The sequence below is a fragment of the Rhinatrema bivittatum genome, chromosome 1, assembly GCF_901001135.1.
Source record: "Rhinatrema bivittatum chromosome 1, aRhiBiv1.1, whole genome shotgun sequence".
Classification (NCBI taxonomy): Eukaryota; Metazoa; Chordata; class Amphibia; order Gymnophiona; family Rhinatrematidae; genus Rhinatrema; species Rhinatrema bivittatum.
The window spans coordinates 367,514,558-367,541,470 of record NC_042615.1 but is presented as its reverse complement, the minus strand read 5'-3'; the positions used below and the strand labels follow the sequence as shown (position 1 = coordinate 367,541,470).

The 26,913-nt window shown below is 41.0% G+C and overlaps 1 protein-coding gene across 1 annotated transcript in view; it reads right to left on the bottom strand.

The window, feature by feature from the left end:
• EPHA5 (EPH receptor A5) overlaps nucleotides 1-26,913 on the bottom strand; it is a 744,210-nt gene that overhangs the window by 231,211 nt on the left and 486,086 nt on the right. Inside the window, exon 6 of the mRNA XM_029600878.1 lies at nucleotides 399-523. Within this exon, the coding sequence (XP_029456738.1) occupies nucleotides 399-523 (125 nt within the window). The remainder of the gene's footprint in view (nucleotides 1-398; nucleotides 524-26,913) is intronic.

Below are 26,913 nucleotides of genomic sequence, written 5' to 3'. Positions count from 1 at the left end.
ATGTTTACACATGGAATATGCACACTTCGTGCTCCTTTTTTAATGAGTGCTACACAAAATCATTGTATAATAGCATATTGGAAATAAAGCTTCTAATATAATATAAGATAAGTTAAATATTGGTTTGAATGCTTTCTCTTACAAATTAGAAGCGTTTTATTTTAATGGGATAAGACTGGCAATGATACTGATAAGCAGCTTTAATGTACTTCTTCAACAGAAGGGCACACTAAACGCAGAAAACTTACATTTCAAGTCTCCCTAATCATTTCCTGCAGAAGCAATCAATTAACTTTGGTTTATTCATAAAATTGATGTACTCCCTTCTGTGAATTAGATAATTATAGCTGGAAGGCAAAAAGCAAAACATATTAAGGATACATTACACTCTGCCACACCTTTTCAAAGTATTTGATTTCATATTCCAAGATGATGCCATTGGGGCGATCTGGCTCCTGCCATGACAGAGAGATGCTGTTTTTGGCAATCTTTCCCTTCTTTACAATACTGATTGGGGAAGGTGCTGAAAAAGAAAAGACAAACACACAACTTTGGTTATTAATACAACTTCTAGGGCCTGATTCAATAAATACTTTTTACATAGACACAGAATGGGAAAAAGTCTTTATTAAAATAAGATCTCTATTTGTTGGTCAGAAAATTGCCCGGCTCCATGAATAAGACTGCAACCATTCTTGTTGAAGTCAGTGATGTATGTTTGAGCATGATCGGTGAAAGTGTCCAGTCTGAGGTTCTTTATTGAATATGATGGCAGAGAAAGGTCTCAAGGTCTATCTAGCTAAAGAAAGAGATGCTTGACCCACATGAAATCAAGAATTATCATACTGTTTCTTGCCTAGTTGCCTTTCATTATGAAGGTGATTGAGAAAACTGTAATGACACAGCTGGAAGATTTCTTAGAGAAGACAAATGTGTAATATCCATGACAATCAGGTTTTCGTAATGGGTTTAGTACAAGCATGATGTTGGCGGCTTTACCTAATGAAGTAAAGCTTGAAGTAGATAAGGGTAAAGCAGCTTTGTTGAGGCAAACAATATGAGTGTCACCTTTGATACGACTGATCATGATTTATTGGTTCAAAGGCATAAAGACCCAGGAATTAAAAGGGACTACTTTTAACTGGTTTAAGTCTTTTCTGGGGAATTAATCATTAAGGGTTTTATGGATCCGAGCTATCAGAAACCAGAAATATTCTGTGTGCTGCTCCACAGAGTTTGATTTTATCACCAGTTTTGTAATATTTTTCTGGTTCCACTGCCTACCTTAAAACAGGATGTGGGTTATAGTACTTTCTTTCATGCTGATCATATTCAGGTGCTAGCTTATTATTTTAATTCTAATTACGCAGAGGAGACTGGGAGATTTAACCTTTGCCTCAACTGCATTTCTGAATTGTTGAGGCATTTAAGCTTAAACCCAATCCTGATAAATCAGAGACAATATTGCTGAATAAAAAGGATGCTGGAATTTTCCCAAAGAAAGATAATATTGATATCCCTTTAAAGGGAACAGTAAATGTATTAGGAATGAATCTGGATAACAATTTGACTATTGTTGCAGAAGTGACTAAATCCATTTTATATTCTTTTTATTTCATTGCATGACAAACTATTTTTGGAAAGATCTGATTTACAGTTATTAGCTTGGGGTAGATTTTAAAAGGTTGCGTGTGCGTATCCATGTGCGCGTGCTCATGGACGCCCAATTTAATAATATGCGTGTATAGGTGTGCGTATATTATAAAATCGGGGGTCGGCACGTGCAAGGGGGTACACAATGATGCAACTTGCATGCATCGATGCCCTCGGCCTTCCCCTGTCCCCTCCCAGGCCGCTCCAATTTTGGAGCGGCCTGGGAGGGAACCTCACAACCCCATAACCTAACCTCCCTTCCTCTTCCTCTTCCTCTTCCTCTTCTCCTTCCCCTAACCCTCCCACCCCCTAGCCCTATCCTAACCCCCCCCCCCCCCCCGACCTTTATTTTACCTGTTGCGCGCACCGGCAGCCTGCCAGCATGCGATCCTCCAACACAGCGGCAAATGGCCACTGTGCTGGAGGCATCTGGCTCCGCCTCGCCCCTCAGACCACCCTACCCCACCCCTTTTTTGAAGCCCCAGGACATACGTACGTCCCGGGGCTTTACGCGCGTCGCCAGACCTTTCTAAAATAGGCCCAGTGCTTGTAACCCAATTTACGCTCGTAGGCTTTTTAAAATCTACCCCTTGGAGTTTTCTGTTTTCTCATTTAGATTACTGCAATTCACTACCGGGTGAATTTTCAGTGGAGTTATGCATTAGGGATGTGCTTCGTTTTTATCTGTCAAGTCGGGCTTCGGGTCTGGCAACCTGTGGAAAACTTTGTTTTCCAATGGGTCGTTTTTTTTTCTCTCGGCAATTTTCACTGAAAAAAAACAGAAACCCCCCACCCCCACCCCCACCCCAACCCTAATTTAGTTTACAACCACCCACCCTCCCGAACCCCCAAAAAACTTGCCTAAAGTCCCTGGTGGTCCAGCGGGGGGCCCGGGAGCGATCTCCCGCTCTCGAGCTGTTGGCTGCTAGTAAACAAAATGGCGCCGGTGGTCCTTTGCCCTTACCATGTGACAGGGGCTACCATGTGCCGGAGACCTCTGGGTCCACCCCGCACCCACCCCCTCCCCTTTTTCAAAGCCCCGGGACATACGCGCATCCCAGGGCTTTATGCTTATCACTGGGCCTTTCTAAAATAGGCCCAGCACGCGTAACCCTACCTATGCATGTAAATCCAATGGATTTACACATGTAGGCTTTTTAAAATCCACCCCGCAAAACCCAACTTTAAGCAGATAAATGCTTTTGAAAATCAGGTCCATTATGAAGGTATTATAGGTGCTATCATTAAAGACCTGCAGCTCCTACAAAATACTACAGCTAGGCTATCTGGTACATCCAACTTTGAGCATACTTCCCTAGTATTAACAGAACCTCACTGGGTACCAGTGTGAATTAAATTTAAAATTCCACTTTTTATTTTTAAAACACTCCACAGAAGTTTACCACAATATCTGGATGCCTAATGTGCCCACATGAGTTCTGTGTTCCTCTTAATTAGAACTGTTTAGTTTTCCATCACCCTCAGAAATAAGATTGGAGGGGACTCAGTGTAGATCCTTCTCATACCAGGTACCTCATCTATGGAATGCCCTACCTTTGCATATATGCCAGGAATTAAATTATAATTTGGCTTTTTACTTGTTTTTTAGTTTGAGGGTTATAATTGATGTTTTTATTTGCTCAATATGGAAGTGCCTGTCCATGTTTCTTTTTGATCTAGGAATTTGAGGGAATGAAATAGGGATGAACCTATGATGTTTGGTCAAAGGGAAGGGACGAGTTGACTATTGTTTTAGCAGTTTGAATTGGATTACTGCATGAGACTTGGGTTTGCAGAAGTGCTTTGGCAAGGAGGAGGGGTTGGGATGATTTTTCACTGTATTGCTTGATGACTTTTATTGTAAATCACTCATACGCTTCTGACGTGGTGCAGTTTACCGATTGTTATTAAGCATCTAGTCTGCCCAATTCCATGCCTGCTGCAATGCCACAGCCTGCAGTTGATCCTTGCCTTTCTCCACACTTCTTTATAACCAAATGTCCTCCGTACTTATTCTATGCCTTCTTGAATTCTATTTCTACTGACTCCACCATCTCTCCCAGAATGCCAATTCATATCACTAAGACTTGAAATATAAAAGTAGGAAGTATAATTTCATTAATGTATATGTTTTCTATTCCATATATATATGTTATGTGAAAGGTGATCAAAATGAATAATTTTAAATCTATGTCTAACACTGCCAAAAGACCTCAGGTGATTTCTAATACAAAACATATATCTACCTTTAACCAGGATGTTTACACAATAGGCAAGAACATCATTCTTATTATAAAAAACATTTGGATATTTCAACTGATACCCAGTCAAAATCTCTTTAAAGTAAGTGGAGATTTACATGCGCTAGACAATTCTAAAATCTATTCTGCTAATATTAAATTTATCAAAAAACTTAGCCACATTACAAGACTGATGTGCTAAAATGCAATGAAATAGACCATTAATGCACAATAATAGTCTTTATTAATCACATGAAAATGCAAATAAGTTTGGAGCCAAATAGTGTGTGTTACATTTCCCACAATAATGCATGCATTGTTGTAGAAAAAAATAATTGTACCTCCCTGAAATATAGTTACATTTTTGGCCACGCATTTGTGCGTTTTATCGTGCATTATTTAGCTATGCTAATAAAGGTAATGAGAGGATTTATATAATGATGCAGATTATTACCTACTTTTGCATAGCTTTTAAAGCAATGTTCACAATAGCTAGTTAATGTGTGCAAAATCAGCAAATCAGGCATGCAACATTTTATAAATGGGACAGTGCATGCTCTTTGCTGATTTATTGTGCATTAATGCATTTGCAAACATCATCTGAATTTAGTATATCAGCCTCTAAGTTTAAAAGGTTACCAGAAGTAATTTCTACTTGCTTATGGTTTTGGTGAAAAAAAGTCTATTTTATGGGACTTGGCAAATGCGGTCTGTGTTAGTTTCTATTTACCAATGCAAATTAGAGATAGGTGAGATAGTTTTTAATCTACTTCACCTTATGTCATATGAACATAAGTAATGCCAATAAGAAATGGGAACAATAAACCACATGTATTTGTAAATGCCACTTTTTTTGTATTTCAAGTGATAACCCTCATAAACGAGCAAAAAGCACAAACGCGAGGAAACGTGAGAAAACGAATGAACAAAGCCCCTTTTCTTTTTCAAGAAGACAACGCTTTTATGGCAAAATGGATTTCAATCCTCAACAAATGTTCCAATAACCTTATGGTCTTAATTGTTGAGAGTACCAAAACTTCAGAAATGGAAACTAATGAAAGTTTAGATGCTCTTCAAATTTCCTTCAAGAATGAATACTCTGCGGAACAATTGGATAAGATCATTGATAAACACAAAACTGCATTAGAGGAATTTCGACTCTCACTGAAACAAACAAAAATAAAAAAACTTAAGAGAGATGAAGGTGATTATGCTTCCAACAATGTATAACATTGGTTAAATAAGGAACCACAGCCCCGTCAAGTTACATTTGCAGATTCCAACAGTGATAGCTCCAACAGATCAGATAGCGATGGATCACACAAATTTCATGGTAGGGGACAAAGTTTTTCTAACACCCAATCTTTTTTAGGTCGGGGACGTCGAGGCTGTTGGTCACAACGGAATTATCGGAAACAGCAGAAGGACCCAATATCGCAAGCATTTCAAGAATGGGAAGGTCCTCACACAAGATGGAAGACACGACTAGATCAGTTATAGTAAATTTATCCACCACCATTTTTACGAATGAACAAGAAGTATTAAACTTAGGTTTATCCTTTGTACCTTTCAATAAACACAATCCCTTTGATAGCCGGGTCTCCTTGTTTAGATTTATAAGGAAGCTCCAAATTAAATTATTTTGTGCCTCAAACAATATTTTACAAGATGATACATCTATAGTATGTCCTAAATCAGGTTGGATCCCTCCTGGCCCTTTGGACCCACACATAGCCACCTTCCGGGATTTAATGCTACAAGAAATCAAAACACTTTAATTATCCGATTTTAAAGAATATGTTAACTTTTCAGCTAAGATGAAAAATGCTTTACGATCTTTAGCATCAAATCAAGAAATAATAATTAAACCCACAGACAAAAGGGGCAGCATTGTTATTCAGGATAAGACACAGTAGGTACATAACTTAGAGACACAAGTTCAGGACAAGAAACTACCGTCCTTTGGAAGAGGATCCAACTCCTTCCCTACAAACACAGATAGAAGCTTTATTGATTGAATCCAAAACCCCATTTTTGACCAAACAAGAATGCCTGTTCCTCATCGTATCTCACCCCCGGGTCCCCATTCTTTATGGGGACCCCAAAGTACACAAAACATTAAATAATCCCCCATTGAGGCCTCTAATTTCTAGTAAATTTCTCCAACCACATGTAAAGGCAACACGATCATATGAATAAGACACCACTCACGAATTAAGGAAATTGCAAGAAATCAATTTACCTTCAGAGGAAACCATATTTGTTTCAATGGATGTAGTGTCTCTTTACACTGTCTCCCATAATGTAGCAGTACAAGTAGTTGCTGACACACTTTCGTCTTTAAATCATCAGATACCAGTTACATTTTTGCTTTCTATAGCTCAGCTAGTTTTGCAGCAAAATTATTTTTTCTTCAACATACGTTTTTATTTACACATACATGGTATACCAATGGGGTCATCTGTAGCCCCTTCAGTTGCTAACTTAGTTATGGACAGATTGGAAACAGTGCATATATACAAGTCTGCATTTTTCTACAATGTATTTTTTTGGGTCAGATACATTGACGATCTTTTATTTTTTTGGACTTCTGATGTATTTCTTCTAAAAAAAATGTTTGTACTGGTTGAATAATATAGACATTTGAAATTCACATTCCAGTTTGATCATTTTCAAATACCTTTTTTGGACATTTTGATTTTCAAAGATGGTACACAAATTCAAACTACACTACACCGTAAACCTATCGATAGAAACAATTTATTAAGATACCAGAGTTTTCACCCAAAGGCATTTAAACAGGGACTCCCTGTAAGTCAATATTTTCGCCTGCGCCAAATATGTTCATCCATGGAGGATTTCAAACATCAGGCATACATCTTAGCAAAACGCTTCCGTGATCGAGGTTATCCCCTCTCAGCGGTACGCACCGCATACAGAAGAGCCCTCTATTCCCCAAGAGAAGCCTTGCTCGAATATCAGATGAGGAAATCTTCGCCACAAGATGTATATTTGTTACAACACACCAATCTATCTCCGGCTATAGTCCAGAGCATTCGTCAACATTGGCATGTCCTCCAACTACATCCCATATTCACTGAGCAACCTCTAATTTCCTATCAAAGAGGATCTAACATCAAAAACCACATTGTATGAGCAGCATTGACTATTATCATTAATCCATCTGTTAATCCATCACACACAGCATGCGGAGAGTGTGATATGTGCTCCATCACTTTGGAAGGGAATTTTTGGCAACATCCATCCACTGGCATTATTTACAAAAGGAATTTTTCATCCAGTTGCAATTCTGTCAATATAGTTTACATCATCCAATTCAGTTGTCCATTGCTTTATGTGGGTCGCACCTCTAGGGCAATCAGAACTCGGTTGCGGGAACATAGAAGTCAATTGAATACAAAAAACCTAGAGGCACCACTCGTGAAACACTGCTTGAAAGCTCACCATGATTTCTCCCAACTGCGTTGGACAATTATAGACATCGTTTCAAAAAAATGACAGAGGTGGAGAAGCACGAGGAGTGCTCAATTACAAAGAACAAAAGTTGATTTTTAATTTGGCAACAGAATACCCTCGGGGTATGAATGACAACATAGAGTGAATGTCTGTCATTTAAAAATGGACACCTTACTTTTGTAGCATTAAGAACAGCCCCTGACGAAGATTACGAAACACAGTTTGTGTCGGGCAGGCAGAGCAGAGCTGACAACATTTAATGCTCTAGCATTACTTCAAGGATAAGTGTCTTTTGCATACTTTATAAAAAGTTTCTTTAGAGGTAATAAGTGGCTTCATGGACACAAAACAAGTGTTTAACCCCATGATTAAAATTGTCGAGCAAGTTTATTGTTACACTTTGCAAAGAAAGAATTGCATTATCTGTAAGTGAACAAAACACAAAACGTTTCCTCACGTTTGTGCTTGTTGCTCGTTTATGAGGGTTATCACTTGAAATACAAAAAAAGTGGCATTTACAAATACATGTGGTTTATTGTTTCCATATATATATCTACCACATTATTTACCAGTTTTTCCATTTCATAATAAGAAATGGGAAACATATTAAGGGACTGTATACTTTCTATATACAGAATTATTTGGATAATATTAAGTTTTTATTTGAAAAGTGGAAGATATTGCCTTTATCACTTTGTGAGCAGGTATGCTTTAGTAAAAATGGTGATCTTGCCAACAGCATTATACCCTCTTGAAATGTTGCCCTTATGGGTAAAAAAGAGTAATATTCAGAAATTTAGACCAATTGCCCTTGCTTTCAATGGCATAGTAAAAAAGCAAGAATTGTATATGATATCCTGGTAGGTAATAAGATGATTGGGGATTTAGCATTATCTGATTTAAGAATGTATAAGGCAGCTTGTTTGTTAAGATTTGTGCATGAATGGACCAAGAAAGACAAGTATGATCAAGAATCTCGTTTAACAGAACTAGTTCATCCATATTGACCCATAAATTTGCTACAAGGGAAGAGGACTAAATTACCAGTACAATGTAGTAATAACTTGTGGTTAACAGTTATTAGGAAGGCATGGAGATGGAGGAGACTTAAAATTGGCAGACACTGTATCTCTCTTTCTACTAGTCATTTCAGGGCATTGAAGACTTCCCTGCAGGTTTAGAGCGATCCCTTTTTCAGATGACGGGAGGAGAAGGGAATTAGCAACAAAACGCCCGCTTAAATAAGAAAGTTTTCAAGGCTTTCTTGAAGTGTTTAATCAACATCAGAGTTCCTATCTGTTCAAATAAGGATTTCCAAAACTGAGGGCCAGCCACAGAAAATGCACAATTGTGAGTTGCATCAAGATGCGCCAGTTTGGGGAAGGACCTGAACATGACAGTATATATATTCGTAAGCCCAGCATTGATCCAAGGAGTAGAATCATTGTAGCTGTTTGTGTATCAGCATGGCCAATTTAAACTTAACTCACCATTGAACAGGCAGTCAGTGGAGGGAGAATAATACAGGAGTTATATGGTCCATGTATCTGTGCCCCAAACAAAACTTGTGCATCGGCATTCTGTACAATGTGTCAGAATCACAAAAAGTATGCAGGAAAACCAATGTAAAGAAAGTTGCAATAATTGATGATCCTTAAGATTAGAGTCTGAAGCACTGTCCAAATTTCCTGAGGTTCAAGCAAAGGCTTTATCTCCACAGCGTTCGTAATTTATAAAAGGATGTCTTCACAATTGATTTAATTTGTGTGCGCATTGATAGATTATCATCAAGAATCACTTCAAGATTATACATTTATTGAGAAATAAAAATATCAACACCATCAAGCTTAAAAAATGTAGGGGTACTGGACAAGGGAAGTCTACTCAAAATAATCACTTCAGTCTTACAGACATTTAGAGCAAGTCTGTTGTGAAACAGCCAGCACTTGATGTAATTTAAACAAAATTTAAAGTGTCAGACTAAGCAGATTTAAATGGTACAAAAATACAGAATTTTATCTGCACAGATCTTGAAATTTACGTCTAGACAAGCCAACATTTCACAAAGGGAGTTAAATAGATATTAAATAGGGGCTGCAGACTGGGCTGAACCCTCTGGTACCACACAGGACATAGTATGCCAACAAGGCACTGAGGCACCTAGAGCCACAGCCATGGCCATAAGCGCTACTGCTCAAGGGTACTGCCAGCTCATCTTATGAATAGTTAATCGATCGCGGGACCAGCCGTGCAAGAAGAGCATGTGCTTCCCTTTCCCACTCCAATCTCGGCAGCCGGTGCCTCTTCCACTCCATGAATAAAACCTCAGCCACACTATTTGAACTGCATGGTCCTGTCTCTACAGAATCCCATAGGGTTCAAACATCAGAAGTTTGACTCCTGCAGTTCACACTGCTGTTGTTTGAACCACATGGGGCTCCGTAGAGTCAAAGCCTGCGGTTTGAATAAAGGGGCTGAGATTTCAACCACAAGCTGGAAGAAGAAAGAGGTGTTGTGTATATATATCTTATAAGGAGCCTGCCAAACAAAAAAAGTTGCATTCGGCAAGGGGGACCCCCAATACATTTATAAGTTAATTCTTATTCGTCCTGGCTAAAATTAAATTAACTACAACCCCCCCACCCTCCTGACCCCCCCCCCAAGACTTACCAAAACTCCCTGGTGGTCCAGCGGGGGTTCCGGGAGCCATCTGCACTCACACCCTCGACTGCCAGTTTCAAAATGGTGCCGATAGCCTTTGACCTACTATGTCACAGGGGCTACTAGTGCCATTGGTCAGCCCCTGTCACATGGTAGGCACAATGGATGGCCGGCACCATCTTGTGCTCCTACCATGTGACAGGGGCTGACCAATGGCACCGGTATCCCCTGTGACATAGTATCCCCTGTGACATAGTAAGGGCAAAGGCTATCGGCACCATTTTGATTACTGGCAGCCGATGGCCCAAGTGCAGGAGATCGCTCCCGGACACCCGCTGGACCACCAGGGGCTTTTGGCAAGTCTTGGGGGACCCTCCTGACCCCCACACAAGACTTGCCAAAAGTCCAGTGGGGGTCTGGGAGCGACCTCCTGCACTCGGACCGTCGGCTGCCATTAATCAAAATGGCGCTGATAGCCTTTGTTAAAATTTAAGTTAAAGACTGCCTCCAAGCTCATATTGGGTATAGAATGAGAGCATACTTTTTAACTTGGTCATAGACACCAAATTGCCTGGCTACAGTTCTGGAGCCACCAATTATTATTTGTTGTGAACAGTTAGATAAATATGATGAAAACCAATTGAACATAACTCCGTAAATTTCAGTGTTTGGTAGACATACAATGAGTATCTGATGGTTCAAAAGCAGCTGTGATATCGAGAAGACCCATTGCATAGTTTATTCTTCTGTCGAATCCCCTAATAATTGTATCAAAAGTAGATAACAATAATGTTTTGGTGCTGAAGGAATTCCTAAAGCCAAATTGATATTGGTCAATGACAGCATGTTATAGATGAACTCAGTCATCTAGTACAGTACTACAAATTCTATGCCTTTAACAAGGAGAAACAAGGATGATAAATGTTGATAATTTTGTTAAAATCATAGGATCAGCAGTAGGATTTTTGGTACTGAACATACAGATACTTGTTTCACAGAATTAGGTAAAACACCTTGAGATAAAGACTGGCTATATCAGAAATTGATTTACTTATATCTTCTTAAATAACTTTCAATATCACAGTTATGAATGGATTAAGTGAACATGGGGCTCAGTTCAATTTGGCAAGAATATGGTGGTTAATCAAAGGAATCCCATTTCACTCCATCTTCTCTAGCCACTTCTTATGAAACTTCAGTGCCGGAGGTAAATCTGCTACAGATGTTGGCTACTTTCAATATAAAAAAAAAATTTAATGACTTCCTCAATGTTATTAGGAGGAGTAACAGCAGATCTCTCTCCAATATCTGTTCCAATGGCGTGCATGGTGCTTTCTGAGAATATGTACTAATAGGCCAGAATGTGCACATATTGTTATGGAATGCAGCAAGCATGGAGACAAATGCACACTTTGTACCTACAGCTTGGACATAGAATAAGGTGGGAAAGTGGATGCTGGAACCCATACAAAAAAAATTGAAATATATACTACTGGATTGGGGGCCAGCATGGAAAGACAGCATTCAGGTATTCATTGAGGCTTTAGCAGTGAAATGGCAGTGCTGCCACTGCAGCTTGTCTAGATATTGTACAAGGTATTGAAACACATTCTATTAGACTCACATTCCCTTTGTGTCACAAACACTCATTCTCAAAACTCACTCTCACATATACGCTCAATTTCTTACACACACTCACCCAGACACTGTATCCCTTACTCTGTCACTCATTTTCACTCAGTCACTGAAACATACATGCTGTCGCTGTATCACAGACACACACTCTCTCTGTTTCTCATACTCACCTTAACATGCACACTCTCCCAGACAGTACCTTTGAATCTCTGTCACTCCTTCTAAAACAGAGTCACTCATACATACATACACATACTGTTACTATCTCACATAAATAGGAGCATAGAAACACGACTGAAAAAAAGTCATATGGCCTAACTTACATACAATCTCTCTCATTCTGTCAACCACATGCTGTCACACTCATTGTGCAACATACACTTATTCTGTATCAGACATGCATTCCCTTTTTTTGACAAACCCTGAATCTCTCACAGATATTCTTTCACACACACACATCCAGATACACTTAGGGGGTCATTTTCAAAGGAGTTATGCATGTAAATGTGACATACTATCGTAGCAATTTTCAAAAGCTATTTACTCGAGTAAAGTGCACTTACTTGAGTAAATCCTATGGACAATTCAATGGCATATATTGTAGCAATTTTGAAAAGCCCACTTACTTGAGTAAAGTGTATTTACTCGAGCAAAAACCAGTTTTGCTCGAGTAAATGCTTTTTAAAATCTACCCCACAGTGTTAGGCACAATCTCCGTCTCCTACACACTTTCACAAACTTTCATTCTCTCTCTCTTCCTCTGACACTCACTCTCACACAGACTCACTGACACACAGGCCCCCTTACTGGTTCACATACACTTGTACCCTTTCTTGGTAGGTGGCACATATCCTAAAGGGCCATACAAGAATTTATTGCAAACCAAACATGACTCACAAGCTGGGTGTTCAAATAATGTTTTCCTTGGAACTGTACTAATTCAATATAAAAATCGATGTCCATTTATTTCCAGGTTTGGTAGAAACTTTAAGTACAAGATATTCATAATTCTTCTCTTGTGTAAGTGTCCCTCAGTGTGGTGGATTAGGATATTGGTTTCCTCCATTTTAAAAGAGTGAGAATCCCAATGTGGCCAGGGTGTCCTAGCTATGTGTAGGGTCCATGGTGCCCACAGTGCCTGAGGTTCATGTCGCCTGACCCGAGCTCCTGCCTGTCTATGGTCCTGCATCCCAGGGTGGGGACTCCAACTGGGGGGGGGGGGGGTGTCCTCCAGATGTTCCTTTTTTCTCAGCCTCTCTAATCTGATTCTCATGGGACCTTTCAGGGTAAAAGACCTAATCTGGAAGCAGATCTTAACTTCCAGTCCTGGGCAAGGAAGCGTCAGAAAAATATTTCCTTCTCAACAGATGGTATAAGATAACTTAAACCGGGACTCTTGTAATGGTCTCTGCAACCTCAGCTTGGCTGGGCGAGAAAAGTATGTAGATTCCTCCTGCACACCTGGAGAGGGGATTTCTGCCTCCTAGAAGGAGCAAGTCTGGCCAGTCCCAAAATTATCACAAAAGTAGGAAAAACAGACAAAAACTCTTTTCAGGTCCTTCTTCCCTCCAGTCTTCAGTATAAAGCACTGGCAGGGCTGTGTCTCTCCCTGTGCTAGGTTGGGGCATAACTCACAGAGCACACAGAAACACTTCCTCCCTCTCTGAAATCAAAACACACTGCCCTCTCTAACTAGGGCTAACACCCCCTTGTGGATTAGGAGATCATCACTCAATGCACAATTAAACTCTGGAATTTGTTGCCAGAGGATGTGGTTAGTGCAGTTAGTGTAGCTGGGTTTAAAAAAAAAGGTTTGGAGAAGTTTTTGGAGAAGTCCATTACCTGCTATTAATCAAGTTGACTTAGAAAATATATTACTAGCATCAGTAGCATGGGATCTACTTAGCGTTTGGGTACTTGCCAGGTACTTGTAGCCTGGATTGGCCACTGTTGGAAACAGGATGCTGGGCTTGATGGACCCTTGGTCTGACCCACCACGGCAATTTCTTATGTTCTTATGTTCACAGACTTTGCAAGAAGGGCAATGCAGGAATGATGTCTCCACTTAAGCTAATATAAATCCTAAGGGCTAGGAGCTAGGATCAATTAGTGGAGACCCAAGGGGTCTCTAAACACTCATTCTCACACACTCCATCATTAGGGGTGTGCATTCGTTTTGAACTTAAATGGAAAACGCAACTTATTTTTTTTTTAACTTAAAAAAGTGATGAGGCGTAAACGATCGGATTTCCAACTTATTCAACATAGCTATGTTGAATACGTTGGAAATCGCGATTGTTGATCTAAATAAAAATTTAAACCCCTCACCCTCCTTAATCCCCCCCCCCAAGACTTACCAAAACTCCCCAAGCTGGCCAAAAGTTCCGTGAGGGTCCGGGAGCGGACGCGTGGGGAATCACGTGACGTCCGCGTCACTCCGACGTGACGCCGACGTCACGTGGTCCATCGCGGTTCCGCTCCTGGACCCCTCGTTGGGCCCAAAAGGCACTTTTGGCCAGCTTGGGGGGGCTAACCCCCCCAAGCTGGCCAAAAGTGCCTTTTGGGCCCAACTTGGGGGCTGACCCCCCCAAGCTGGCCAAAAGTGCCTTTTGGGCCCAACGAGGGGTCCGGGAGCGGACTCGAAGGGAATCACGTGATGCCGCATCACTCCGACGTGACGCCGACCTCACGTGCTCCTTGCAAAGGAGTTCAGAAATGGCGTCCTGACCCCGCTGGACCACCAGGGAGTTTTGGTAAGTCTTGGGGGGGGTGATTAAGGCGGGTGAGGGGTTTAAATTTTTATTTGCACATATGGACATAGACTCAACTTATGGAATTCTCCATATGTCCATATTGACCCCAAATGACCCCCCCTTTCGACTTATGGACTTATGAACTTAAACGTTTGGTCTGTACATCCCTATCCCTCATTCCATCAGTCACACACACAGAATACAACTATTCGAGTATTCTCCCAAATGCACCAATATCTACCATGCATTTTACAAAAAATTCATTTTTGTTCTCTTTGCATCTTTTATGTAAATCAGGAGTTCTCAGCCTTAACTTTCTCTATTTGGAAAACTTGCCATTTAGTCCCATTCTCTGTTTCCTATCGTTTAACCAGTTTGCAATTCACAAAAGTTTGCTTCCATCCCATGATTAATTTCCTGAGTCTCCTTTCATGGAGGGACTTTGTCAAATGCCTTCTGAAAATCCAAATACACTATATCAACTGGCTCATCTTTATCTACATGTTTATTTATATCTTCAAAAAAATCTAAAAGATTGGTAGGCAAAACCACGTTGACTCTTCTCCACTAAGCAACGTCTATATATTTAGCCAGTAATTTTGTTTTTAAGATTGGCTTCTACCATCTTCGCCGGCACTAATGTCAGGGTGACCAGTCTATAGTTTCTCAGATCACCACATCCCATCTTCAAGTACTGCATCTGAGAAGTTTAATTTGACATATATCATTTGAGCTGCACTCAGCTCTAATCTGATGTGGCTTGAAATGGGTCAATACCTACCTGACCCATGCCAATTGAACTTAATCTCACAGCCATGTTTTCTCCTGCTATATCATTACAGGATATTGGTAACTGAATATTTACCTATCTGCTATAAGATTACTGCAATAAACCACATTATTGGTGGATAAGCTATGTAGGAAATGAAAAATCATTCAGTCCATTGCTTACTTGGCAATTGGGGCATGTTCATTGCTAGAGAAAGTAAAGTAGAATAGGGACATATGCCCTGATTATTAACCAGAAAACATGTACATGAAACTAATATTCACATATAAGACAGAGCTAGACTGGAGATACTAAAAGGTGAATTTTAAAAGCTCAATGCACACATTAATTAGGGGATGCGCGAATATGATGGGCTGGTGCACGCAGAAAGTATTTTAAAAGCTGCTGAGATGCGTGCATATCTACCGGAATCAGCACATCTTGGAAGATTTAAAAAAGGAGTGGGCTGTGGCATAGGAGTGATCTGGGCAGGGCATGGGCATTTCAGAGCATGAACCTGAGATGTGCATGTAGATATTCACGTGATCCGGCACGCACAGAGACCTCCAGCCATGTAACTTTACTTTTGCTATGGAGTAGGTGTAAGTTAAAAAAATAAAAATAGGCAGATCTGCGGGGTTTTAAGTGTCTGGTCTAACTGGGGGGTTTTGGAGGACCTATCTCCTTTCTGGGCGAAATGGGGATGAACTGTGAAAACTGGGAATAGCATTGGTACGCGCCCCCTTTAAAATCCACTGATTTATGCGGTAGAAGCAGCTATTGCGCATGCCCACTTAAAATTTGGCGCACATGTGCGCATGGCCAGGCTATTTTATAACACGCACGCATATGCACACGTATGATATAAAATGGCTACATCCCTGGGCGTGGGCCGATGTACGTGCGCCAATGTGCAGTCGTGCACCGGTTTGAAAGTTACCGTCTAAGCCAGTAGACAGATATAGTATCTCCAGCTATTTTTATTTCACTTACAATCCAATTCTACCAGATATGACATAAATATAAACCAGCTGCCACATATTTCACAAAGAAAATAGGATTCACAAAAAAAAAACCTAATAAATTTTGCCATTCTAATTATCTGCCAAATATTTTACTTTAATATTTTTCTGAGATTGTCTAAGAACACCGACGCAACAAGGAAAGATATATCTACACAATATATTGTTCAGGCTGATTTAATTTTCATTGGAGGCTTATCTATCACTTAGCATTCAGCTGTCAAAAGCAGTCGCCCTAATCTTATTTTCACAATGAGACATTCAACTCAAAGCTGCAAGCCGGATTGCATTCCAAAAACTATTGCCCACTACCATGTTTTCTCTAGGAAGACGTGCCTCTCCATTATTCCTTTAGGTGTAGTGCTATATTAGACTTATAATAAATAGAATAAAACAGAGCCAAGTGCAAGGTGCCCAAAAGGAACACTCTGCTGATTAGCTGATAGCATCATAGTTTGGTCTGACTGTACTGATACCAAATGCAAACATAAACTGTGTTGTTTTGAGCTAGGTAGATAGGGCTACAGGTACAGGTGCCATTATAGTCCTATTTAAAAACAAAAAAACAAAAAAACAAACAAACCACTTTCAGAACATGATTTAGCAATTCACATCAGAGCTGAAAAATTATGATGACTGAGCTCAAAAATCACCTCGTTAATGTGACAGCCTTCATAACTGGAGTACATATTGTAGCTGCAAGTTAGATCTACTACCATAAATTCTTAGTTATCATTTCAAGAAATAATCAGATTTGTCTGCCATCTGGTGCACTGTATCCTCAGTTCTTTGTAAGAGACAAGTGAAAGAGTTGTGTATTAATTCTATCCAGATCCACGCCAGAATGGAATCTATAGAACTATCTCATTTCTTTTGAAAATATTTCTCAAACCATTTTTGGGCAAATTCACAGAAACTCTATGAGGATTCACAAATTAAATTTGCAAGGGTCTTTAAAAGCAGTTCATAAATACTCTGAAAATGTCCCCACATTTTTCAGAGGAAGAGCCATATACTACATTTCAAATCACCAAGAGGGCCGGGCTTGGGGAAGGGAGGAATCCTTCTTGGATTTTCGGATTTTACTGGGGGTGAGGTCGGGGTGGGGGATTACTGGGGCTGGGGGTTATGGGGTATGTCATGTTTAGCCCTTTTGTCCATTTGAAATGCAGGGAAAGGGGGAAAGGAGAAGAGCAGGGTGCAGAGTTCCCAAGAGTGTCATTAATAATATTTCTATATTTCTTGGACATTGACAACTGTACCTCACCACCAGGAGCACCGCCTCCTGCATCTGCTCCCTGCTCCCCAAGGGGTGTGTGTGTGTGTGTGTGTGTGTGTGTGTGCGCGTGCGCATATGTGTGTATAGCACACTTTATTTATTTATTTTAAAACTCTTCGATACCATCGTTAAGTTAGTTCACCAACACAACGGTTTACAAAAAGGCACAACAAGAAATTAAAGTTAATTGGTATAGATAACAAATTATACATGTGCCATCATTGAACGGTAACATATTTTCGATAAGAGAACTATGTGTTAATTAAAGCTTATCTGTTGGTTGGAAAACTGCTATTCCGTTCAAATCTAACGTTAGTACTCTAGTATTCGTTTGGAGATAGTGAAGAAAAAACTGATTACTTGGTGCTTACTTAGCTTTCATTTGTTTTCCTCCTTCTCTTTGTAAAAAGCCTGTTTAAAAAGCCAGGTTTTTAGACTTGCTTTAAATGGTTTCGGATTTCTCTGCAGTCTTATTTCAAGTGGCATAGAGTTCCATAGTATGGGTCCGGCTAACGACAGGGCTCTCTCCCTTATTTGAGTGAGGCGTGCTGATTTATCAGATGGAACAGACAGCAGCTGATCTCAGATTTCTGTGTGGTACATGTATGCAAAGTGCTGTGTTAAGCCAGTCTGCCTTTTCATCATGGATTAGTTTATGAATTATACACAGTGCCTTGTATTGTATTCTTTGTTCAATAGGTAGCCAGTATAGTTCAGCAAGAGTTCCTGTAATGTGGTCTCTTTTCTTTTTGCCTGTCAAAATTCTAGCAGCGGAATTCTGCAATATTTGGAGCGGTCTAATGGTAACTTGAGGTAATCCAAGTAGTAGGGAGTTACAGTAGTCTGTGCTTGCGAATATCATTGCTTGTAATACTGTGCGGAAATCAGCCAGGGTTAGTAGGGGTTTCAGTTTTCTGAGGACCATTAATTTGGCGTAACCTTCCTTTAATTTTTGTGAAATGTGTTGTTTCATGTTTAGTTCTGGGTCAATTATTACCCCTAGATTCCGTATATTTATTGCTAAATCCATCATTTGATTTTTTTTTATTGCTATTGTAGATTGGATAGGGTACATATTTTTTCGTTCCAGGTGTAAGAATTCAGTTTTATCAATGTTTATTACTCGTTCCATTTGGTTTAGTAGTTGTCCTTTCTCTCCCCTCCTCTCATTCATTTTCATTCCGTTCTCACTCTCACACTTACATCTTTCCCTTTACTCTTAATTTTACTCTATCCCTCTTCTCTCTTCCCTTCACTTATACTTCCTCCCCTCTCCTTCCCCTCCCATTCAGCCTTCCCTCACACACAGCCTCTCATTCCCCTCTACCCTCCCTCTCTTCATTCTTAATTTTACCTCCTCCCTTTCTCTTTCCTCCCCTTATCTATGCTCCTTCACTCTCACCTGCACCTTCTCTCCAATTTTATTCACTGTCTCACCTTCCCATCGACAGTTTGCCTCTTGAGTCTTCCACTGGTGGGGCATCTGACCCATGGGAGTGTGGAGACGGTGGTCTTCTGCTCCTCCCCACAAATCAGGCATGATTCTGGTGGCCGTCCTCCTACCAGCAGGGCCTGGGCTCCATGCCCAATTCTGACACATGGGGTGCAGGTCCAGCAGTCTTGTGACCACCAGTGGCACCTGCTCTTCCCACCCACAGTTGATACATTGAGTGTGGGTCCAGAAACCAGTGGAGCCTGGTTTCCCCCTCAGTAGCTGGCAGATCAGGCATGGGTTTGGCAGTGGTCCTCTTGCTGGTGAAGCCTGGCCTCCCCACTCACAGCTGACACATGGGAGTGTGGGTCTGGTGGTTTTCCTCTCACTGGCACAGCCTGGGCATCCTTGCCAGATTTTTTTCGTCTCCACTGTGACTAAAACATCTTCCGCGGGCCCAGCTTCTCCAAGGACAAGCTTAGGGCATCAGAGAAATGAGCTTGGCAGGCCGGGTTCAGCCCGTGGCCCGTAGCTGGAGACACCTGGTGTAAAAGATAATTGATGCCTGAAAGGGGCTGTCCCCTCAGGCTATCAAGAGACCTCAATTTCCCATCCGGCTGTTATGAAAATGAAAAGTTTTCTGAAGAAGAAATGTAAAGGAAAGAAAGACAAAAGAAAGGAAAAGATTGGAAAGATAGGAAAAAAGGGAAAGGAACTGAATCACAACTTCAAGACCAGGTGATACGGATTCTCAAAGTTGCCATTTTTGTAGCTACTTGTTATATACAAGCACCTTGCAATTTAGCAGTCACATGTCAATGAATTAAACATAAGAACATAAGAACATAAGAAAATGCCATACTGGGTCAGACCAAGGGTCCATCAAGCCCAGGATCCTGTTTCCAACAGTGGCCAATCCAGGCCATAAGAACCTGGCAAGTACCCAAAAACTAAGTCTATTCCATGTAACCATTGCTAATGGCAGTGGCTATTCTCTAAGTGAACTTAATAGCAGGTAATGGACTTCTCCTCCAAGAACTTATCCAATCCTTTTTTAAACACAGCTATACTAACTGCACGAACCACATTCTCTGGCAACAAATTCCAGAGTTTAATTGTGCGTTGAGTAAAAAAGAACTTTCTCCGATTAGTTTTAAATGTGCCCCATGCTAACTTCATGGAGTGTCCCCTAGTCTTTCTACTATCCGAAAGAGTAAATAACCGATTCACATCTACCCGTTCTAGACCTCTCATGATTTTAAACACCTCTATCATATCTCCCCTCAGTCGTCTCTTCTCCAAGCTGAAAAGTCCTAACCTCTTTAGTCTTTCCTCATAGGGGAGTTGTTCCATTCCCCTTATCATTTTGGTAGCCCTTCTCTGTACCTTCTCCATCGCAATTATATCTTTTTTGAGATGCGGCGACCAGAATTGTACACAGTATTCAAGGTGCGGTCTCACCATGGAGCGATACAGAGGCATTATGACATTTTCCGTTTTATTCATCATTCCTTTTCTAATAATGCCAACATTCTGTTTGCTTTTTTGACTGCCGCAGCACACTGAACCAACGATTTCAATGTGTTATCCACTATGACACCTAGATCTCTTTCTTGGGTTGTAGCACATAATATGGAACCCAACATCGTGTAATTATAGCATGGGTTATTTTTCCCTATATGCATCACCTTGCACTTATCCACATTAAAGGTGAAGAAAGGGCCCCTGCTAATCCGTACCTTTGCAGGGGAGTGTATTTCCAAATTGGATGATGTACATTCTGTGTTTAGCTTGGTATTATCATTATAGAAAAAAAGCTATAGTTTAGATGCGCTTCTCTTTTGGAAGTGCAATCCCACCTGGAGGGAGCACATGAAATGTGAGAGGGTCTGACACCTGAGGAAACCGAATGCCACTCTCTCAGGAAGGTTCAAGGGGATTTGGGGTCAAGCAGAATGTGTAGTGGACCAGGGCCCAAAGGCAAGGAAGTTGTATAGAAAATAGGAGCTGGAATGGGATCTTAATACTTGAAACATTCCCTCTATAGCTCATCTCTGACAGCTCTAAAGCTCCTCACAACCAGGAAAAACAGGACTCAGTCTGCATATTTACTCCAATAAAATAAATGTTTTATTTTCTGGTGTTACCACCAGCAGTCAAAAGTATTTAACACAAAGTGAAAATCACTGGTTACATAAGGGCACATAGGCTTCCACAACTAAGCTGAGATGATTTCAGAAAATACAGAAAGCTTTAATATGCTATATATACCTTCTTCCCAGGTTAGGAGAAATTAGTTAGCAAATACTTTTCACCACTCTTCATCTCCAACACACTCGGTGAATATAGCTTCCAATCATTATTCCTCTGGTTTTCTTTTTTTTCCTGAAAATATTGTCTTATCACACTCTTAATATCACTGATACGACTCATAGGCACTGCAATAGTCACTCTTGGGTACTTGGTAACTTTCTGCAGAACAGGACACTGAATATTTCAGAATCCATTTTCCACTGCTCCTATCCAAGCAATAGCCAGGCACATTCCCTGGTGTATCCAAATCTCACGCTTATTAGGCTCTTCAAACAAGTCAACTCCTCCTCTGTGAGATCTTCCAACTCTCATCCACCTCTTGGGAATCAAGACTGGTCCTTGGGCTGCTTTGCCTTGAGGTGAAACAGCTCAACAGCTTGGGCCCTTCCCCTTGAGGGGGAAAACCCTGTAGAACTCCTCTCAGTGAATGGCCAACCTGGACAAAACCCATTCCCCGGACAAGTTCTCACCATATTACTCAACCACTCTTTTTCTACTTGGTCCCCTTCTTATTCATTCTTCTTAAAGGGGACCTTCCCATAATATAATAGGCTGATGCAATAAAGTGTGCTCAGCCAAGCGCACAATTTTACACACGCTTGGACGTGTGTTTTGGACGTGCGGCCAAAACCCCTCATGCAATAAGGGGATTAGCGCATCCAAAACACACGTCTAAACTAGTGGGTAGATAATAGCGCTCATCACATGTAAATTCATGTTGATGAGGCGAATAGCTATTACCCCGATAGAAAAAAAATGTGTGCCCGACATGCACATTTTTACTCTCAAAAATTAATGCCTGCCCCGGAGCAGGTGTTAATTCTTGATGAGCCCCAAAAGTTAACAGAAAAGCAGAAAATACTGCTTGTCTGTAGTTCCTCCAACTTAATATTGTATCGATACTGTCGAAGGAACCGAAAAAAGGAGAATCGGAAAAAAAAAATATCGCCAGTAGTCAGGTTAGGAAAACAGAAGTTTAATTAATGAGCCTCCACTTTCCTAACCCGTGGCTGCTTACAGATCAGGAAAATGGTTGATCGTAAAATTGAGTGTCCGTTTTCCTAACCCACCCTGACAGCCATCTCTCTTGGGCGCCTGATGCCAAGGAAGTGCTAGAGACGCACAGTTTTCTCTAGCACCTCCTTTTTACCACAGCAGCCCATTTAAATATTAAATCAGGTGCCCGGGAGAGGTAGATCGGCCTGTGTTAAGAGAGCAGGTGCTCAATAATGAGCACCCGTATAACGCACACTGATTTTGCATCGGTCTGACAGTGTGCATGCATCACATACCACAACGGTTGCCATCTAGTGGCCATTTAAAATACCCCATCCTTCAGATGCAATTACCAGCAACAGTTTCTGATATCCTACAGTGTTGTCAAGCCTTTGCACACAGTGAATGCAACTCCAAAGTGGGGCCAAGAAGCCTCCCATACGAAATCCTTTGCGAGGTTTATTATGTGATTAAAAGGGGCTTCTTTTACAGAGAACCCCTGCATAAGAAAGTTATTTTTCTACATAATCTCCTTCAAAAAAGTGCTCCTGATGTTTTAACTGTACTTTTGAATAAGGCATTGAATTATAGCAAATAGATTACATTGATTTGAGTGCCCTTTTATTGCTACAAGCAGTATGTCTGGCTTTTGTGGCTGATGTACTAAGCTAACGATATCAGAGATGAATGGTCGATTACTGCAGGAGCTTCCCAAACTGACAATCAGAACAGGGGGCATGAGTGGAGTAGTGCTGGAGGAATGATGCCCTGGAGAGTGCTCCCCCCTCTGACTGTCAGTGATCTGACTGTGGGCAGATAATTTCAGTTAACTATAGTCCAGGGCGTGTAGCGAAATTTCATCAGCTAAAATGCATAAACAATTAATTCCAAATAGTATAGACTTCAGATAGGTCTTTATTTATGTATCGAGTTTTATATACCGTCATTCAGATTCATCATCATAAAGCCATCATAACGGTTTACAAAAATATGAAAGTTACAAGGTTAAGAGGATTAACAGGGTTTCAAAACAGGTTCAAACAGTTTTTAAGCATAGGGGAAACATATGCTACTTAGTTACTGTTCTGTTTTACGTTTCATTTCTCAGTTATAATCTATAGTTGAGGTATGTTCATTTATTCATTTATCTGTCATCAGTTACTATCAGGACGATTAAAAAAAACTGCAGCAGAGCCGGAGCTCCGAGGCAAGCGCCCGCTCTCCCGACGCGCGCCCAGGCACCTCCCCTGGGCATCCGATACAGTATTTAAATTAGTGCCGGCGCTAATAAGGAGGCACTAGGGACACTAGCGGGACACTAGCGGAAGTGGCAGCTGTCAGCGGGTCTGACAACTGACACTTAATTTTACTGGCATCGGTTATCGAACCTGCTGACAGCCACAGGTTCGGAAAACAGGACGCCGGCAAAATTGAGCATCTGTTTCCCAACCCGCGGTCCGCAGGCAGATTTTTTTTTTTTTTTAAAGAAGTTTTGTTTTTTTTAATTTTTGGGGCCTCTGACTTAATATCGCTATGATATTAAGTCAGAGGGTGAACAGAAAAGCAGTTGCCCGGTGCCGTCTGAAATGCATGCCTGCCTTTGGGCAGCCCGCACATTTTACTTTCTGTATTTTGGGTGACTAACTAACAGGCTCATCAACATGCATTTGCATGTGATGAGCGCTATTAGTTTTGGGGGGTTAGCCGCGGGTTTTCAACACGCTATTACCCCTTACAGTATAAGGGGTAATAATAGCATGTCAAAAACGCGTGGCCAAACGGGGGCTAAAAGGTTGCCAGGCAGAGGTCAAGTTCCAGGCAGCGATCAGGAATAGTCAGAGAACAGGCAGAGGTCAGGTCCAGGCAGCGATCAAGAGTAGTCAGGAGCAAGCAATGGTCAGTACCGTGAGATCAGTCCAAAGGGTACTACCAGGGATGGAGAGACGAAGGAACAGAAGATGCTGGAACTGAGCCACAGGAGACGGTGGAACAGGAGACACTGGAACAGGAGACGCTGGAAGGCAAAGTAGAGACACTGGAGTATACGACCCGATTGCTAAGGCGAGGAAGTGGTGTCAGACCACTTCTTTTAATACAGCCATCAATCAGGGTGCGCCGTGGAGGTGGGATCCACCCCTGGTCTTTAAGAGCTGGGCGGTCCGCGTGCACCTAGGAGCAGGGCCGTTGCCACGGAGGATGCCGAGCCCTGCCGTGAGGCCTGGACAGAAGCCTGAGTGCTGGGGAGCCAGGGACACAGCAAACTGGCTGCGGCGTGTGAGAGCCCGGAGCTCGTGGACGGACGAGAAAGTTGAGCAGGCCCGGCCGCGGAGCGAATGCGGCCGGGGAGCACAACAATAAGAGCAGAATTTATCTCATAAATACAATGTTATTGACAAATATGTTTTTAAGAAAGAATTTAATATGAATAATCCATAAATATAAAAAATAATATGTTTCATATACTCGTATATCACATATGTCTTAACATTTCAAAAACATCCAAATCATGCAGGTACACTATAACAAATATAAAATACAATAAAACATCCACAACCTCTCACTTCCATGTGTCATTTTCATTTTGGGTTCTTATCTATTTAATTTCGTTTTTAAAATAGTTCGGGAGTGTTTATTTCGTGTTTCCCTAATTTCAGACTTAGTGCGCACTAAGTCCTGTTAGTGTGCACTAACTTAAAATACAAATTTTATGGAATGTTTTCTTTTTTTGTTTGTTTTGGAGTGCTCTCGAAACAACACAAAATAGACAATTTTTTTGCCATTGTCTATTTCATTTAAAATAAATGCACATCCCTAAACATATCCTAAAATAAAACTTCCATATTAATATCATTCCAACACTATACACGTCTTAATGATGTGTTACCTGACCAATGGTAACTGAAGTTAATTCTCACTACCAACTCTCACTAGTAGAAACAGGAGTGGTGCCAAGTGATTGGAGAAGAGTGATGGTAGTCCTGCTTTACAAGAGTTGGAGCAGAGAGGAGGCTGGAAACTACAGGCCGGTTAGCCTCACCTCTGTGGTGGGAAAATTAATGGAGACTCTGCTGAACTACCTATAATCCAGTGGGTTGCTTGATCCAAGGCAGCATGGATTCACCAAAGAAAGGTCCTGTCAGATGAATCAGAATGATTTTTTTGATTGGGTGACTAGAGAATTGGATCAGGAAAGAGCGCTCAATGTGATTTACTTGGATTTTAGTAAAGCATTTGATATGGTCCCACATAGAAGACTCATGAATAAAACAAGAAGCTTGGGAGTGAGCGCCAGTAGGGTGGCATGGATTGCAAACTGGTTCACAGATAGAAGACAGCGAGTGATGGTAAATGGTACCTGCTCTGAAGAGAAAACAGTGTTAAGTGGCGTGTCATAGGGATTGGTGTTGGGACTGGTTCTGTTCAATATCTTTGTGAGTGACATTGTAGAAGGGATATAAGGTAAAGTTTGTCTATTTGTGGATGATAATAAGATCTGCAACAGACTAGACACATCGGAAGGAGAAGACAGAATGACATTTATTTATTTATTTATTTATTAGCTTTTTTTATACCAACATTCGTGGGTACATCATGCTGGTTTACAATATAACTGAAGGAGGAAAGTACAAAAAAAACCAGGGTGGGGGAGGGAGCAGCTGGGAAGATAAAAGGGGTGAGCGAAGAGATGTGATTTAAGGAAGCTTGAACGGTGATCAAAGATATGGCAGCTAGGATTCAATGCCAAGAAGTGTAGAGTCATGCATATGGGGTGTGGTAATCCAAAAGAGCTGTACGTGATGGGGGGTGAAGGGCTGTTGTACACAGAACAAGAGAAAGATCTTGGGGGTGATTGTGCCTAGCGATCTGAAGATGGCAAAGGAATGTGACAAGACGATAGCAAAAGAAAGAAGAATGCTGGGCTGCACTGAGAGAGGAATAAATAGTAAGAAAAAGGAGATGATAATTCCTTTGTACAGGTCCTTGGTGAGGCCTCACCTGGAGTACTGTGTTCAGTTCTGTAGACTGTATCTCAAAAGGGACAGAGACAGGATGAAGGCGGTCCAGAGAAGGGTGACCAAAATAGTGGCGGGTCTCCATCAAATGAATTATGAGGAGAGGTTGAAGGTCCTAAATATGTATACCTTGGAGGAGAGGATGTGCAGGGGAGATAGGATACAGACCTTCAGATACCTGATAGGTTTTAATGATGCACAATTGATGACAAACATTTTCCTTTGGAAAGAAATCAAAAGAACTAGGGCCATGAAATGAAACTCCAGGGAGGATGACTCAGAACTAATGTCAGGAAATATTTATTCACAGAAAAGGTGGTCAATGCCTGGAATGCCCTTTCGGAGGAGGTGATGAAGACAAAAACAGTGAAAGATTTCAAAGGAGCATGGGATAAATACTGTGGATCCCTTAAGGCTAGAGGATGGGAATGAAGAAAAGAGTGCATGGGAGAAACTTCCTGGTGTGGTGGTTACTACCCTTAATCAATAAACCGTTATGCTGTTGATGCAACTCCATTATTACTCTCTGCTTCAACAGCAGGGGAAAAAGAAGAAAAGGGAAATTAGATTCAGACAGCAACAAAGGACATTGAATTTATTTATTTTTAATTTTTATATACCGACATTCTTGTTTAATATACAAATCATACCGGTTTACATTAAAACAGGA